Source organism: Gavia stellata, chromosome 31 (assembly GCF_030936135.1).
Source record: "Gavia stellata isolate bGavSte3 chromosome 31, bGavSte3.hap2, whole genome shotgun sequence".
NCBI lineage: Eukaryota > Metazoa > Chordata > Aves > Gaviiformes > Gaviidae > Gavia > Gavia stellata.
This window is the reverse complement of record NC_082624.1, coordinates 2895521-2913625: the sequence shown is the minus strand read 5'-3', so window position 1 is coordinate 2913625 and position 18105 is coordinate 2895521. Positions and strand designations below refer to the sequence as shown.

The 18105-nt window shown below is 46.7% G+C and overlaps 1 protein-coding gene across 2 annotated transcripts in view; it reads left to right on the top strand.

Moving 5' to 3' along the window:
- Positions 1-15081, top strand: part of DPYSL2 (dihydropyrimidinase like 2) — a 52251-nt gene extending 37170 nt beyond the window's left edge. For both annotated transcript variants that reach the window (XM_059831586.1, XM_059831587.1), the window contains exons 7-14: positions 238-306; positions 4857-4977; positions 8456-8612; positions 8795-8936; positions 9155-9325; positions 12174-12353; positions 13822-13987; positions 14666-15081. In XM_059831586.1, coding sequence (XP_059687569.1) covers positions 238-306; positions 4857-4977; positions 8456-8612; positions 8795-8936; positions 9155-9325; positions 12174-12353; positions 13822-13987; positions 14666-14757 — 1098 coding nt within the window. In that variant the 3' untranslated portion in view covers positions 14758-15081. The remainder of the gene's footprint in view (positions 1-237; positions 307-4856; positions 4978-8455; positions 8613-8794; positions 8937-9154; positions 9326-12173; positions 12354-13821; positions 13988-14665) is intronic.
- Positions 15082-18105: the final 3024 nt, after the last annotated feature.

Genomic DNA, 18105 nt, shown 5'->3' with positions numbered 1-18105 from the left:
TTTCCCTGACATCCTGTGAAGAAATCAGCAAGGGTTTTGTGAGCTCTGGTTATTCTCAGCAAGGGAAGTTGGACAGGACTCTGGTTGTAAGGACCTTATGTAAAGCCCCATGTGATTATTAGCTAGCACAGATGCCTAGGATCTCACTTGTACCTCTTTCAAACAGCTGTGCTTGCTGCAAGAAAAAACGCATGTTGCTTTAAATCTTTTTCCTGCTCTTTTTTCTCTCTGCCTTAGGAGCAGCAAAGGATCCTGGAACTGGGGATCACAGGCCCTGAAGGGCATGTGTTGAGCAGACCTGAAGAGGTGAGGACTTTACTGCCTTTGCATTTACTCTCCCAATTTATAGCATTTCTGCATTGCCATCAGGTACTTCATATTGGGATGAATGTGGCCAGAAACACGATTTCATCCTGGCTCTAAACGTCATTGCTGCAGGGGATAAGGGAAGAGGCTAAGACACTTCTAGGGACTAACTAGTCCCTTCTGGAGACTAACTGCTATGGGTTTTTGTGAGGAATTGAGAAGTCTCCGCAGCTTCTGTACTGGAGAAGGGGACATCTCCAGGGAGTAATTCATCCAGGCTAAGATTTGATTCACCCTCTGGAAAAGCTCATCTCTTTCTGTTGGTTATCGGAGACGGTCTATAGAGGCTCTGCTCACACATCAGGTATCTAAAGTGAGGTGAGATGTGTTTGCCCCACAGAGCCCGTGATAAGCACTCAAGACACAGAGAGCTGTTGGTGCTTAGCACATCTTCAGTTCAGCCCTTTGATAGCCCAAGCTGGACTCCTACATTAGCAGATGTAGTAAAAAAACCTGAAGCACAGGTAGAGCACAGTCTACCTGAATCACCAATTCCTTGATTCAGCTGCTGCCCAGGATTGCTTTAAGATCGAGTCCCTGAAGAATTACATGTTCTGATGATGTTGGTCTTTATGGAGCTAGACCCTGAAGTTTTTGTAGTTTCCCATCGCTTTCAGTCGAGTTTTGCAGGAGTAAAGACTTCAGAATATGGGTATATGTAGGCAGGATTCTGCCACTGACTTTTCTAGATCCCATTTCTTGGGCTTCTCTCTGTCCTTATTTTATCCAGACTTCCTCTGAATCAGTAGAAATTTTTAATATATGCCTAGCTTCCATTACCATGATATTTATCATTTGATGAACATTTTACCCATGGTGGATTTTTTTACACCAAGGGACTAAGTGGTTTGCTGAAGGCACAGGACGTATTTACCAGAAAGGTGAGCTAATTCTCAGATCCTAGCCTAGCACTTTAATATAGTTAACTTCCATATTTCCCCATTGATTTCTCTAGGGTCAAGCACCCCAATCCCTCTCATTCCTTCTAAGTCTTTAAAATAAATCTCAAGAGTAAGAAAGAACCTTAAAACTTTGTTTTTCAGGTTGGTTCCCATTGCATTCTTCATTTCCAGTCTTTCAGTATCTCCAAGCTAGACATCTCACCATGGCATTCTGGGTTTGTGAAGTCCATCCGTTACGTACAAGCAGTTCTTTTTGTTCCCCCAAGATACTGGGGCTTTGCTGACTGCCAGATGTGGCAGCTGGAAGCTGGGTGTGTGAGATCATCCACACGTGCCCCTCATGCTCCCTCTCGATTTCCTCCCCTTGGTTCAGACAAGCAGCATCCAGAGACATTTCAGTAGGAATATAAATCATTCAGTTGCTTCATGCAGAGGGGGAAAAAAAATGCTCGACTTGGGCAGTATGTGAATCCTGACAGAATTTGTGTTTGGCTCCGGGAGCTGGGATTTTTTGCTTCCTGAAAGTTGTGAGCAAACACTTGCACTGAGCCTTCCACCCACTCACCCTGCGATTTTGGGTTTTTTTACATTTCTTTTGGTTTGCATCAGGAAAGCAGGAAAAGATGCCAACATGACGCTTGGGGCTCATCTGTGGAGCACCCCTAAACTTCTGTTGACTTCAAAGGAAGGCTGCTCCTTACCTTAAAGGATCTGGCATTCAACCTAGCCACGTCTGGCTACTTCAAAGCTCATCCTTAGTGGAGCAGGAGCTTTAAAGTGTGAGCTGTGTGGTTCCCTGGCTTGGTTTGTTTCTTACATCTGTGCAGAAATGTGTTCTTTCTCAGTACAGCAAGGAAGGCTGCCTGAGGACACGTGGCTGCCTCAGATGAGGATCGGTAGAGCCTCTTCCCAATGTCACTGGGCAGCCTCTCTGCAGCTGAACTCAGCTGTGCTGTCTGCCCAGGGTGGAAGTCCAAAATTCTCCTCCTTGAAAGTCATAGGAAACAGAGCAGGAAACGATGTCATCTAGTTCCATCCCCTCCTTTTCTCCAACGCAGGAGTAACTTTGTCTTTTTAAAAACATACAACTCCCTTTCAGCCGGCTGTTGACAAAGGCCAGATTCTGAGGGAGGCAGCAGATCCATAATTCCTGTTGACTTCAGTGGGAGTGGACGTTTCTTGGTATCCCTCTGGGGTTAACACTGGAACTGGCTTTTCACGCCGCCCCTTACGGAGTGTAAAGCCTGTCCTAAGGACTTTATGACGGTTGTCATCTTGCTGAAGAGCTGCTTAATTCAGTCCTCCATCTACAGCAAACTAGCAGGAGTTGTTGAACAAGTCTAAAATATTTATTAAATCAAAACTCCCACTCAATTCAGTGAGATCTACCTCAGACTGAAGCGCTCGGGGTCTGGCCACGTGCGTTTGTGACTTACTTGGAGCATGTCTTTTCCAACCTTAGTGGTTCTGTGATTCTGTACACATCTTCTCGATTCCCAGGTTGAGCAGAGGCATGAATTAAGGCTTATGATCCACTGCTGACTCACGGGTTTAGCTTGCTCACCTCAGTAACCTGGGTTGAGCCAAGGTGATGGTATTCAGCACGTTGATCCAGCCGGCAAAGGGAGCCTTAATTAAGACACCACCATCCCAAGTCAGTATCACCCATCACCTTCTGGAAAATTCTCCCCCTCATAGCTCAGATCATTCTGTGATGACTTTTCAGAGCGATCCATCATTTTTTTTGTTTTTATTTTAGCCACAAAAACGCTGAAAGCACAAGCAGTCCAAGTGCTCCAGGAAATGTCTGTCTTTTTTTCCAAGAGAACTGCTGTGCTAGGGCTTCTTATGCATACTGGTAATTGCAAACACTCCCCTTTGGACTAGTCGTTGGGTTATTGTTATGTGCCTGTCACCATAGCATCTGGGCACAAGGCATGAATTCAGCAGCCGCCTTCTCTTCTGTGCAGAAAATATTCTCCTCCTGTTTAGCAGTTGCTCAGATGCCTTTTGGTGAAAAGTCTGGAGATGTGCGTGGTTTTATCCCTGCTCGGCAAGTGGGGAAACTAAGGCACCGCGTGGAAACGTGACTTCCATGCGCTGCGCTGACAGGGCTGTGTGCAAGCCTGCTTTAAACGGGCGGTTTGCAAACGGATGCCGTGGCCTGGAAGCATTGGCCCATCTGAGTTCTCTCCTTGTCTCTCAGGAGGGACAAGCGTGTTTTTCTTGCCTCTTCCTTTCAGCTTCCATCTTCCCTGCAAGTGCTGCTGGCTGTGGCATACCCGAGTCAAATGTCCTGGAATAAACACCTTCCTTGCAGCCTTTTCCATTTGCATGGGGCAGCTGGGCCAGAAAATGCCCCTTTCTGTACATCACCCTGCCTGGGGAGGGTTAGTCGCAAGCCCTGGCGTGGTGACAGGCCAGAGCTTTAACCCTTTCGGCACTAGAGACCGACCTGCTGGGTCTCGGGGGACTGGTTTTCTTTTGAAAACTCCCAGCTGTTGTCGTGCTGGTTTTCTCGAGCAGTCCAGCTGCAAACAGAGCAGTGTTACAGGTGGTGGCTTTGTCAATGGGAGCAGAGCTGTTCTGGGCACTTGGACATCAGTGTGGCGAATACACCATTCCCTAAGCTGATGGGCCCGTGGTTTCAGGTGCTTCTTTCAGTGGATCAAGCACGGTGCTAGGAGCCAGCAGTCAATGCGGTCTGATTCCAGGACTGATGATGGTTTACGGCGCTTGGCCTGCGATAAGTCACCGTAGAGCAGATTTTCCAAAGTGCGGAGCATGTGCCGATCCCACCAGAGTCCGCGGGAGGTGCTGGTAGCCTCTTGCATTTGGGAATCAGGTGTCTGATTGCTCTGGGTTTCAGTGTCCTCTCTTGTTCGCTTGGAAAACGCCTGTGGTATCGCAGGCTCGGTTCTCCGTGGTAGTAGGCACTATGAGCATTACCCTGTTGTTAAATCTGTCATCTGGACTGCTTTGATTAGTAAAAGTCTGCAGAGTGATGACCTTCATTCTAAGGCTGTAGTTATAAAGTGACCCTCAGTCTTGCTGAGGTTCTCTCTCTACACATGCAAGAAAAAGTAGTTGATTTATGGGGTGGTTCACCCTCTGTCAGATCCCAAGCCAGATATTTTAGTGGAGGGTACAATTTAGGAGGCTTGTTTGCAAACGTGGCTTACCAGAGTATGTGGCTACAGCATCTCTCTTCTGCGTGGGCTGGAACATGAATAGTTTTGTTGCACCAACATTTAGTTGCTTGTTTTTGTCTAGGTTAAAGAAGGGGCTTAATCATTCTGACCTTGAGCACCTGGAGTGTTAGTTTAGACCTCGGTCTGCTTGCAGGGAAACTTTGAAGCAGCCTGGGAGAAAAGGTAGTAATGAGAGTGTACTACAGCTTGATGTCGTTTTAATGATCCTGATTACAGTGTACATTTTTCTGGCTCAGAACTGGAGAAGTGGAAAGTCTCGCCTCGGCCCTGCACACCCTGTTTTCCCGTGACAGCAGAGGCTGTGACCCTCTGAGGGTGAATGGGGTGTGCTAACACATGGGGATACTAATAACTTGCTGCTGACTTTGTTTCTCAGGTGGAGGCGGAGGCTGTGAACCGGGCAATAACCATCGCCAACCAAACCAACTGCCCCCTTTATATCACCAAGGTGATGAGCAAAAGTGCAGCTGATGTCATTGCTCAAGCCAGGAAAAAGGGTAAGTTATTTCCCTTGGATGGAAGCACCCTATTAGCTCATGCAGTTCAACTCCTTGCCAACATAAGCTTCATCCCTACAGGAAAGGTTTCTTTTTCCAGTGCTATTGTCCAGGCTCTTTTTTGAAAGGTCCCAAGCAACTGCTTCTGTCTCATCTCCCACAGACAAGCATTCAGGGGTCTCATCAGTGCCAGGATCCGTTTCTTCTGTTCAGCCTGGAGCCTCTCTCTCCCCACTCGTCCTACCACATCGATCCGTGCACCTTCATGTTATCGCAGAGTAATTCCATGCTGTCTCCATTTAATGCATTCCCCTGGAGATTGCAAGCTGTCTCCTTCCAGCTGGTGTGGTCTTTCCTTGGTGCTTCCTGCTGAGCTGCTTCCTGGGGTCAGAAATGATTCCCAGCATCCTGACGGAGGTCTCGACTCACAAGCCCTGTTGGATTTAGTTGGAGTAGCCAAAGAGGTTACCGATTCCAGCTATCCACTCTGCTCCTTGCTTGTGAAATAGATATTCCTCATGTGCTGTAACTCACAGCCTGGCGTCCAAACAGGAACTGGGATCAGTAGTCTGGGTTAGGCTGGGAACTGCAATCGCCTCTGATAACTCTGCCTGAAGATGCTGCAAGAAGCAAGACTCAGACCTGCCGCGGATGCTGCTGCCTTGTGTCTCCTCTCTGCCCGAGGTCTGTGAGGCAGCTGTGCTGCTCTGAGTGATGCAGCAGCTTCTCTCGGGTTCTGACCCTGCTGTCTTGGCCCCAAAGAGCAAGGGTTACAAAGCACAGTGAGTGCCTGTCTCCCTGCTTTATTCTGTGACTAAACCCTTCATTTCTATTTAAAGCGGCTCTGGGTGGGTGAGTAAGCAGGAGGGATGATTTTCCCCCTTCTTTCCTCAGAAGGGTTGGATTTAATTTTATGCAGTCTAAATAAGCCTGAATGGATATACAAATGACATCACTTTCCATCTGGGTGTTTGGTGCGAGAAGAGCTAATTTCCTACCGCAGCAAACAGATTTGTGTCTGTGTATTGGCTCAGAAGTATTTTGGTCCCATAATTCCTGTTAAATGAGTTCAGAGTTGGTGAGGAGGACTGATTTCCAAGGCAACTCTTTCTGTTCGTGTCGTGGAAGCAGCTCAAGCTGTTTGGGATAAACCTTCCCCTCCTAGCTCCATTAGTGGAGATCATGCTGAAATGAGAAGATGTGTTGACATGCAAAAGTGGCTGCGTGTTGCATTACCCCAGAAAACGACTTGACGTGGCTGCGCAACTCAATCCTATAAGCCAGGGGAGCATCCCTTCCTTTTTTGAGGTGCACCAGAGATGCAGCATCAACACAAACACCCTCTCGCTATGCTTGCTCTCCCCTGCGATCGCTAGCGGGCAAGTAGATAGGAGCAGTGGGATGAGGGACCGTACACTTACATCGCAGAAGCCATAAAACACAACCTGACTTGGCTGGGTGTTACCCTGCCTGTGAAAGGTGCGGGCATTGTCCCAGATGAGTGAGCCACAGAACTCACTTTACTTAGCCTCCTGAGTGAACTAGCGTACGTGGTTTTAATTTAGATTGCGTTTTCTCCTTTTAAGGAGAATTTGGGGTATAATGGCACACCATTCTCTGTTCCTTTATTTAAATAGTTCAATTTAGATGCTGTGCAGTTACCCAACTGGGTGACCCAGGAGGGCCACACACACTAGCCTTGCCCTCCCAAGCAACAGAGGAAACATAACTGAAGACTATCCAAGGCGAAAACAAAACAGAATTGATTTGCTAAATGGAAGAGAACGAATGTTATTTAAAGCCAGATGTTCCCAGTGGCATTTGTATGGAGGAGATTCCCTGCAGACTCTGTCGCTGGCAGATCTGGGGGCTCAAAACATCGCTCCCTGCAGAACAATCCTCCCAATGTATTGGCCCACAACAGGCCTCCCATTAATAGCCAGCGTGTGTTTTGCCTTGTTCTGATTTCGTAACCCTATTTGTGGCAAGTGATGTCAGACGGCCTCTTCCTCTGCTGGTGGATCCCCTCTGACAAAGGCTGTTCCTACACCTCCTGCTTCAGTGTGGTCCTGGAAGCAGCGTGAGGCCATTAATGCATCCTTCTGCCTCAGCTAACGCACTCTCTCCCCGCTAGCTTGGGAGCCTGTAGACGTAACAGTAGCTCACGCAGTATGTGAAAGATCGTATTTTTGTACATGGTGAAGCATGTAAGACCCTGCTGACCAGTTCTGGGGTTGCCTTTGCCAGTCTTTTCTGATTGAAGTATTTGGGGTTAGTATTTTAACTACCCACGTCTTTTGCAGGCAGATACAAATAGACGAAGCGTCTGGGCTCAGAAGCCCGCTGGATAGGCACTTTACAGGGATTTCGAGAAGGTTTCATTTGGTGAGCAGATCTGTGGGGCTACCAGCTTGCACCGCTTTTGAAGTCGCAGCATCTTGCATCTGCTTGGTGTGCAGATGTTGCTGGTGCATTCCAGCTTGCAAAGTATCGTGGCCTTCAGGATCCGCTGTTCCTTCATGTGGTTCCAAAAATGTTAATGAAGAGGAAGGATGCACTGGTGGTTAGTGCACTGGACAGAGAGTCAGAAGATCCAATTTAATTTCCTAGTTCTGGCACAGATTCACCGTGTACCCTTGGGGGATTCACTCAGTTGCCCTGAGCTGCGGTTGTGAACCAGAAACGGCGGCGCTTCCTCTGCCATGGGCTTTCTCCGTAGGCACGAAACTTTCCTGATAGGAGTTTTCTCTTATCCGATCTAAGCCCAGAGCCTGCTCCAATAAACCAAACCTTGTTAGATCTTTAATACACACACGTTTATAAAAATATTGTGGGTGCTTTTTTCTTCATTCTTTTTCTTCCACGTCCCTTCTGGATCAGACTGGATCTCCTCACGCTTACGGTTCCCTTCAGCCTCTTTCGTAAGATTCTTGGTCCAGGATACAATCCAATGAACCTTCGCAGTAACCCTTTCAAGCACGATTGATCAGCACTGACCTTAGCAATTGTGTAAAGGTATTGTGCACATTTTGCTGCTCCATGCTCTTATCTGTATCTTGAACAGTATCTTTATTATTAACCCAGGTATTTAGATGTTTGGATACTTACTCTGAAGGACTGATTTTTGGAAAACGCTCAGTGTTTCTTTGGAGATCTCAAGATAGGCATATAAAATTAACAGCTTGCTTGTGAAAACATGCTCTTAGAAATGTAATATAGTTTCAGAGGAACACTGAACAGGCCAGGAGTTTAATGATGTCTGGTCATCTGGTTATCCAGGCCAGTGAATTGAACCCAGTGTTGCGTCTCTGTGATCACATACTTAAGAGGAAGTACCGAGAAACCCTGCAGCGTGCAATGCTGGCATGACTTACCCAACCTGTCCTATTTCAGAAGGATGCTTTATGCCTGGAAGCCAGGCTGGAGATGGATGTGGCTTGGTGCTCACAGTGGATTTGCCTGTATTCCTGTCCTGTAGGCACTGTGGTGTACGGAGAGCCCATCACAGCCAGCTTGGGTACCGATGGATCTCATTACTGGAGCAAGAATTGGGCTAAGGCGGCAGCTTTTGTTACTTCCCCACCACTGAGTCCTGACCCAACCACTCCTGATTTTCTCAACTCACTACTGTCCTGGTGAGTAGAGCTCTTTGTGTTCACACAGCGTGTGCGTCATCGGGAGACAAGTGGGTGATAAAAATAATGACTGTTGTTGCCAGCAAGCAAAAGGCTGTTTTACCTTTAGGAGTAAACCAGTGACAATAAAATACCTATCATTAAATGCCTATCAATTAAATACCTATCATTGTCTTTTCCAGTGGAGACCTCCAAGTTACCGGCAGTGCCCACTGCACCTTCAACACTGCTCAGAAAGCTGTTGGGAAGGACAACTTTACCCTGATCCCTGAAGGAACCAATGGCACTGAAGAGAGGATGTCCATCATCTGGGATAAAGCTGTGGTACGTCCCATGTGTCGTAGGCTTAGGCTGCAACTAGACATTCAGAGCTGAAAGAGCCGCAGTGGTGTGTTATCTCCCCCCAGATGCTTGTTACGGTCCTTCCACTTGAGGTTTTTGCCCCTGTAAAGATCATTGGGAATCTGCTGTGCTGTCAGCTATTTGCTTTTCGGAGTGGTCCCCACCTGGCTAACGCAGTGACTCCTTTTGTCTTTCCCCAGGTGACTGGCAAGATGGATGAGAACCAGTTTGTCGCTGTGACCAGCACAAATGCAGCTAAAATCTTTAACCTGTACCCGCGGAAGGGCCGTATTGCAGTGGGCTCGGATGCTGATCTGGTTATCTGGGATCCTGACAGTGTCAAGACAATCTCTGCCAAGACTCATAACATAGTAAGGATATTTTCTACGATGTGAGCTCTGCTACTTATTTCCTTCTCTCTTTCTTCAATGCCAGACTGGGCTGCCAAGAACTAGAGCTCATGACAACTCAGGGCTTTATTTTCTCGATGCCCCAAGCCCACTCTGGTCTTACACCCAGTACAGCTCAGTTGTGTGAGCCGAAGGGAAGACGATTGAGTCCAAATCTGAAATCACATGAATACCCAGAGATTCCCCTTGGAGCAAAGAGATTGTCTGCTCTTTTTGAGTGTTGGATGTTAGGATCTGAGCACACAGAAAGCTCTTTAAATCTTCTAAAATACCAAAAGGCCTCTTATCACAATGTGTCATTTATGACCTTCTGGCTTGCTAGCAGTGGGAATGTGAACTGCCCCTTTCCTAGTTGGGGTCAGTGAAGCTTGTCAGCTTGTGGACACCTTCGCTGGAGATCTGATCCAGATCAATGGCTCTGAGTGGATTTACACCACATACTGATGTGGCACGTGTGTCTGGTCATACTTAGACATGATTTTACTGGTGATCATCCCAGTGTTAGTTGGCACAGGGAGGCACAAGGCAGCACCCAGACTAACCAGACTTTCCCCTTGTTTCTTCTGCGGCTTTGTGGTGGCACTCTTAGAGGCACTGTTTGCCTGTGGCCCACAGCTGTGTCCCGTATCTTATACCTGGCTCCTACAGTGACAAAGCTGTCCACCCTGTGGGAAACGGCAGAATGGTCCCAGTGCAAAGGGCTGGTTGGAGTCTCCCTGTGACATTCGAGCACTGTCTCAGAGAAAGCAACCACTGTTTGCATTTGTTGACGACTTGTTTCACTGCTGGCGATGAACCTATGGAATGTTTCCCTGGAAAAAAACCTCCTTGTTCTTTTTTCCGTGAATGCTTTCATTCACTCTGGAGCTGAAGGAGCAAAATTTTCTTCCACACTTGGATCCCTGGGCACATTCACAAAGAAACTTTTTTTAAAGGTTTGGTTCACTTCCCTGTGACTTAACTCTGTGTCAGAATTGGTCACAGATGGCCTGGATTCGTCCTGCCTGTGCTTGGACTTCTGACAGAGGCATCCGGACCCAGAAGTCTGGTCACTTCAGTCACCTCAGAGGTGCTTCCAGACTCATCGGACCTCCAGTCTGGAGAGGAATGACTTAGAGGAGGGAGCCCAGGGACATACCGCTGTAAGGTGCCAAATTTAATGGTCTGAACCTGGGTTTGTGCTTATGAATGGCTCGGAGAGCTGGAAGTAGCTTGCTGGATGGAGTATTTGAAAGTTATTGCCGTTTAATGGCTGTTGTCTTTAGGAAATGAATTGGATTCTTTAGATTTCCTAACACAAAACTCAGAGGCTTTATCTTTTGTGGATGTGCTCCAGTACAATCAGGATTGACTCCATGATTTTGCCATAGATCTGGGCTAGGCTGAAGGAGAACCAGATCCACCGTGGAGCGACCGTTCAGAAATACTTTATACACTAAGGACTGCAGATCCCCCTGAAACGCTTGCACCACGTAAGAGGCCCCAGCACTCAATGATCAGCTGTTGCAAACGCTGCACCTTTAAGTTGTGCCAAGACTATGGAGGATGAAGGGCTCTCGTTTTCGAGTGGTTTGTTTAGAACTTGAAGGGCTGTCTAAGAAATCACAGCTTTTTTTCTTACGCATCCATCTCTAACCTCTTTTCCTGTCATTGCGTCGCCTGTTATACCTGGTATTACACCTCTTGGGGTATTTTTATGTGTCTCACACTGTGCGTGTGCCTTGCGTTAGAGGAGAAACTGATAACGAGGGATGCCTTTAGAGTCAAGGCGTCCTAGTTTGGTCAAATATAAAACAAAAGCCCCTTTGAAAGTCAGGCAGAGCAGTTGCTGCAACACAGGGAGACGTAGTGATTATGTGGCATCAGATGATTGTTACTTTTTTAAATGCTAGAGCAACATACGGATATTTTCCAAGAATTCACACTGCTCTTGCCACTGCCTGGCAAGGAAACATTAGGAGCTAGAGAGGGAGAAAGTGTTGTTCTTGGAACCAGCCTAATTCATATGCTTCTAACCAAGCCTCCTCCTTTGCCACCACAACTCTTTTTCAGACTGGACCCCGTTCAGTGTCGGTTTAACCGCCATTCTAGCTAATTGGAAATTTGCAGTCAAGCCTACCCATACTTATAACACACTTCAAGAGCAAACTCCGTTATTAACTCGGTAAAAAAGACCTGGATTTGTCTCAGAGATGGTACTAGAGTAACAGTTCCCAAATAACATGGTTGTAAGTGCATCTCATTCCAGGATGCTTCATGGGTGGGACATTTACCAGTGATTCCTTTAAAACTTGCCTTTTTTTCTGTGGTGTAATGTTTCCAATCCTGTTAATTGAGGATGAGCAATCCCATTAGAGTAAAACAAGATTGTCCTTGTCCCTGACCCATCAACCAAAACACTGCTTTGAAATACAGCTTTTCAAAATTATCATTATTTGTAGTGAGAAACTCGGGTAAAACTTTATTTGGCTCCTAAATCCCCTGCAATTCAGAAGAGATAGGCACCTAAATGCATTTAAACAGGTAGGCTTTGAGATATCCTCAACTGAAACCGTATTTCCTCTTTATGAATCTTTTTGCAACGGAAATTTTGCATCACTAAATCCTTAATAAATTTAGGCTGATTATAATGAAGACCAGCCTTTCTATTAAACCACAGCGTATACAACTCAGGTAAATGCTGTTGAGTTTGCTTCCCTCTGTCCTTAAAATTTTGGCAATTAGCATGACTGGTGACTGCTAATTAAAGCACAGCAGGCTTTGCTGGGATGAGTATGTTTGCCTCATGTTGGCTTTTTGTTTGTTCTAGTCTCTGGAGTACAATATCTTTGAAGGCATGGAGTGCCGTGGCTCTCCGCTGGTGGTTATCAGCCAGGGGAAGATCGTGCTGGAGGATGGGAATCTCCATGTCACTGAGGGATCTGGACGGTATATCCCCAGGAAACCGTTCCCTGACTTCGTTTACAAGCGCATCAAAGCAAGGAGCAGGGTGAGTAGAAATGGTTGGATGCACGTTTCTTCTCTCACTGAAAGTCCTGAGTTAAAGCGGGCGGAAAACAGATGCGATCCCCTGGCTTGCAGACACACACTTCTGCAAGAGAAAATGTTCCCTGGATCGGAGCCATATTTATCTCATTCCTCTTTCATTTTTGCTATTCACTTGAGTCATTACAGGAATATGCTTTGGCTTGAGCTTGGATTTTCTGCAAATTTTATTCTTCTGCTCCATAATTCTTCTCTGTCTTGGGACACCTAGACAGAGCATGTGTCCAGGACCTGTCCAGTTTGGACATAAGTCAGTCTGCAAATAAGCCGGCAGGCTTCTCCTGTCGCAGAAGTACCGGGAGAAGTTATTGATAGCATTTATATATCAAACCTTTCAGCAACAGTTTAGAATTCTAATTTATTGTTACAGATACATTATGCTGCTTTCCCTTCTGTCAGATATGATCAGATGCTCTTGTCTGGTGACTGGTGAGTCACAGGCACAGCCTACTGACTGTTTAAAAGTGAGAATTTTCTATTTTTAAGAGGCTAAAATAATTGGAAAAGTGTTTTTGTAAAATACACCCATTCAAAACAGAAACTGCCTTTTGATATGCCTTTAGTTGGTAAAAACTGACAGAGGTGACGACACTGAACTCAGCTGCAACTTAGTTGCTGAGAATTTAAGAAGTTCATTTCTAGATGAAGTCAGATTTCTGAGGAGAAAAGTCTTTTGATGTTTGAAGCGTTACCCTCTCCTGGACAAAACCAGAGCTGTGTTAGTTCTGCTGACCATCGGTAATCTTCACATTGCTTGCAAATGATCTTTCCTTAATCGTTCTTTTGAAGAAATTGCAAATTATCAAAATTACAACCTCAAATAATTCAGCACCACAGAGAACAGATCCGTGGTTTCTCTTGTGTTCTGGTCTCCCACAGAAATACATGTCTGACCTATAAATCCAATTGGGCAGCATCTCAACTGGAATAATTGCATTTAACCCAATCTGAAGCTCCCAAGCTGGCGACATGAAGCTGGCCTGGCTCCTCCTTATGCAGCCCTGCCTCTGCCTCAGCATTGTTTTGCTTTTTGGGGATGAGTAATAAGTTTCATTTGAGAGTTGTCAGGAGCCTTTAATACAACAGCAGGTAGGTTGGGATCATTGAAGGACAGAATTTGCGGTGCAGGGGACAGACGGGCTGTCTTCTGCAGGTTGCTCACACCAGCTAGCAACCAGCTGGAGCCACAGCGGTCCAGAGCACGTTTCATTTTATCCATGCTGCTTCAGGGAGCAGCTACCACCCAAGGATCAGCACGGAGGAGGTGATGTACACTTTCAAATCCTCTTACCAAAGACAAATCTTGAAATCACAGAACGTGTGTCTTTGGCTTAGCAACATCTGGGCAGCTGTTTAGATCTGTTTTGAAGGCTGCTTTGGCCCTGAAGGCTGCCTGCTTCTGTGTTTTGCAGCTGGCCGAGCTGCGGGGCGTGCCTCGAGGCCTCTACGACGGACCCGTCTGTGAAGTGTCGGTGACGCCGAAGACCGTCACACCAGCATCTTCAGCTAAGACGTCCCCTGCCAAACAGCAGGCCCCACCCGTGCGGAACCTGCACCAGTCTGGGTTCAGCTTGTCTGGTACATACCTTGTGGGGCTAAATTGCTTTGAAATCACGGCTTGTTTATACTCCCATACTCTGAATTAATTCTGCTGAAATTGGAAGGCAATGAGAGAGGCTGTGGGGTGGTTTTAGCTTGGAGGTTATCCCTTTCGAAAGGAAGATGAGCAGAATAGGAGCTATCATAGAGTCCTGCTTATTTTCCTGCCGTGGCATGAATGCCGAGTACCCCATTGCGTTCTGGGCTCGGTCCTCAGCCGGGTGTCTGAAGAGGGCAGATGGCACCGACTTCAGCGGAGCTTTGCCAGCTGAGACCAGCTGTGGATCTGGTATGTGGCAGATTTGATTTCGCAGCGTGCTGTTTCAGTGCAATAAGGGAAAACTATAAATAGGAATAGAAAGGCTCGCTAAGGGAAAATGGTTTAGCCAGCTCTTCTCTGTGCAGGGCTGGGTGGCTCAGGTGGTCGGTGTGGAGATATGAATGCAGAACAGGTTTCAGCAGAATTAAGGCACTGGAGGCCGGTGAGGGCTTTTCCTCCAAAGATGATGCATTTTGGTGCACACCGTTGGAGCGTGGCCTAAGGGGACCCGTTGGGTTTCAGCGCAGCCGTGCTCTCCCGACTCCTTTGTCCTGCAACTCGCTCACCTCAAACTCTCGCCATCCCGGGGGACCTGACGTTGCTTCTCTCTCCCACAGGGGCACAGATTGACGACAACATCCCACGCCGCACGACTCAGCGCATCGTGGCACCGCCCGGGGGACGTGCCAACATCACCAGCTTGGGCTAAGGACCGACCCCTTCTGTGCCCGCCTAGCGGACCAGGGGACGGGGGCACCTGGAGACCCGTTTTGATTCTTTTAGAGCCTGTGACAGTTACTGCGGGCAACCAGTGAGGGGGGGCTGAAGTAAGGCGCCTCTTTCAGTCCCCTCAGATTCCCTCCTCATCTTCACCAACCCCTCTCACTTCCCCCCTCAGCCCTTACACATTTAAGGAAATAAACCCTGTTTTGACACCTCTGACATGCAAAAGTAAATGTAAAGAGGATGTTTGAGATATGTGGCCTCTGTCCCATTCAGCATCTTTCTTTTAATAAAGGAAGGACAAAGTGAATTTCCCGGGAGCTGCCTTTAAGACACACACAAAAAAAGGAATAAATAAATAATAAATGTAAAAAATAGCTTTTTTTTTTTTTTTAAATGTCAAGCAGAAGAGTAGTTCAAGGGTTTTAAACTGGATATTCTGTAGGGTTCTGTGTTCCAGCAGGATAGCTAGGCAAGCACGGAGGGACACGAACCCCAGCCTGTCTGTAACCATTCCCCGCCACCGCCTTTGAGGTCACTGAATAGCTGTCTGCTGCCAAGAGGGAGAAACAGGACCCAGCACTAGGAATTGACAAAGCGCGTCGCACCTAGCCATCGGGTGAGCTAGAATGGTTGGGGACTTTGGTTTGGTTTGTTTTTTCATTTTTTTTTCCTTCTGGATTTTGCTGCAAATTAGGTCCTTGAGGAAACTTTTTTTTTTTAATGTTTGTGTGTGTGTTTTTAATATGTTTGTATCATTGTGTTTATGAAGCCTTATCTCGGAACTGGGGATCTCCCTGTTCTCCCCGGTCCTTCCCAAACCTCATTCAAGTTACAGAGTCCCACTGGTGTCACTGCCACTGCCACCCTGGTACTTCAGGTATTCCTCGGTTGCATCATTCCAGCCAACGCTTGCCACTTAGCTGCAATAGGCGGTCGCGGAGCAGGTTCATAAGCTATGATCTTCACTTCAGTGTACTAGGTCTTGAGCTGGTGCAAACAAAGGGGCTGGATAGCAGCTGAGGAGCTGGGACGGAGTCTCTTGAGAAGTTTGTAGCAGTTAGTTTGTCTTCTGTTCCTGGAGGTGGAAATGGATAAGCAGGCACCATGGGCAAGGAGCACCATGTTGCTTGAAAGATTTCTGTAGCAGCCACGTTCCCCCTTCCTGGCCATTGATGAGTGGTTATTTAAAACTTTATGAGAGCTTATCATTAGCTCTCGTCGAAAGGCCGGTCCGTTGAGTGTGTGCCCGAGCATCTGTGGCAATTCCAGTTCGAGTCCAGATGCCCAGCTGTTGTAACCGGGAGCCTCAGAGCAGCTCGACGGGTCACCAGCAGCTGAGAATCTCTCGTACACAGCGCAAATTTCACAGTCACTCGTTCCTTCAGGAATCCGCCTTTGTGCAAATATTCATGAGAAAGCTGGGCGGTTCCCCACCCTTCCTCAGATGCCTGCTGCCTCCGATCGGAGAAACCAGAGGCCGTGAGTGGTCCTTCAATGAATTTAGGAGCCCCAGCTTCTGTGGCAGTCAGCGGGGTCTGGGCATTTAAGTATCTTCTGGGATTGAAGGCCTTTTAGCCCTAGTATTGGAGGCTTATTATTTTCAGGATGCGGAGAATAAATCTGCACCATTAGATTCCCACTTCAGCTTCGCTGGAGGGCTCGGCGGTCCCGAGGACTTGGCCTGTCTCTTAGCACAGAGAGCTTTTCTACCGCAGTTATCACAGCGTTACCTCCACTGTCTGTGCCCTGGCACTTGGCTGCATCTTCTGCTTTCTCTTCCGTTTGTCCTTTGCCACATACATCGACCTTGGTTTTCCGTATTTGTGAGTATTTTCTTAAACGGTGTTTACAGGTTCTTTTAGGGAAAAAACTATATATATGAAGGCTTTGAAGAAACAAGAACCAAATTTGTTGTTATGAAGTATCAATGCTGGGATTTGCAGAGGATCTGGAAGCTATGTAGGTACCCAAACCCTCCCAGCTTCAGCACCTGATTCCTTTAGGCCCCTTTGAACACAGAAGTTCAGAAAAACATTGCCATATTCACCCATGCATTTTGCATTTAGGTTTAACTCTTGGGTCTTTTAGTTTTGCAGAAAAGAGTTTGCACTTTGTTTGTTAAGTAATCCGTGAACTTAATATATATTGCAGCTATTTTCATTTTTTTTCACCTGTATGTTAAAATCAATTTGAACGAGTTGGGGAGAAAAAAAAAAGAATTGCAGATCCGTTTCAATTCTACGAAACACTTGCGGCTCTTCAGTATTCACTTAAGTCTTCCTTTTTTTTTCCTTCACTGACTCATGATGACTTTTTAGTTTTAATTTGTTCTTCAAAAGGAAAAAAAAAATCACAAAAAAAGATTTTTGCAGGCTATGTAAGCATGTTTTTTCCTGTGAGAGCTCGTCCGCTTTGTGTCTGTTTAATGAATGTCATATGTAAATGCTTAAAGAAAAAAAAAGATGATGACTTAATTAATTAATTAACCGCAGTGACTTGAAGCTCTAAAAATAAAAAAAAGTAGGATTTAATACTAGCTGGATTTAACCCTTGGATTTGTGATTGTGAACCATGAGTGGAGGAGCTGTAAGTGCTAAAGCTGATCATGTGTGTAGACAAAGAGAAGTACTGATATTTGACCATTGTCTCAATGGCAAAAAACCCCACCCCAACCCCAAGTCTTGTGTTTTATTCCTTAAGAACTCTGTGTTATATTACCATGGGAACTCCTAATAAAGACAAAATGTTGTTGTTTCACTAGGTGCATCTGTGTCTCAAGGCGATACGTGTTCTGTGTAACCGCGTACCTTGGCTGGCGCCTTCAACAGATACAAACTGACTGAGCTCTGAAATCGGTGCTAACGTAGCTGACGGTAGTCCTGTGTGGGAGTGAGATGTACGGTAGCAGAGCTGAAGATAAGGTCCCGTGGTTCCTTGGAAGATGGTGCTGGTAAAGAGGCATCAATGGTCCACAGTGCAATTTCCTTAGAGAAAAGCAAGCCTCTTCTCAGGGCGGTTGTCTGTTTAAGGCAGTATTTGGCAAAGCAGAGACATTTGCCTGAACACTCCTGGCTCCGCATTGCGGAGAACACTGATGAAATGCGAGCAAAAGCTAAAACTATTGGCATAGCCCTCAGCCCTCCAGGGTGTTTCTACTTGGACCCTCCTAACAGTGAGGGAGGAGGGGAGAGAGCGTACAGCCGTAAATAGAAGCCACACACAGATAACTGACTGGGGAGTGTTAGAGCTGGCTGGAAAAACGCCAGCGAAACTTTCAGTGGTGGTGCTTGGGTTTTACTGTGTCGCGGAGATGCGGTGAGTGAGATGGCAG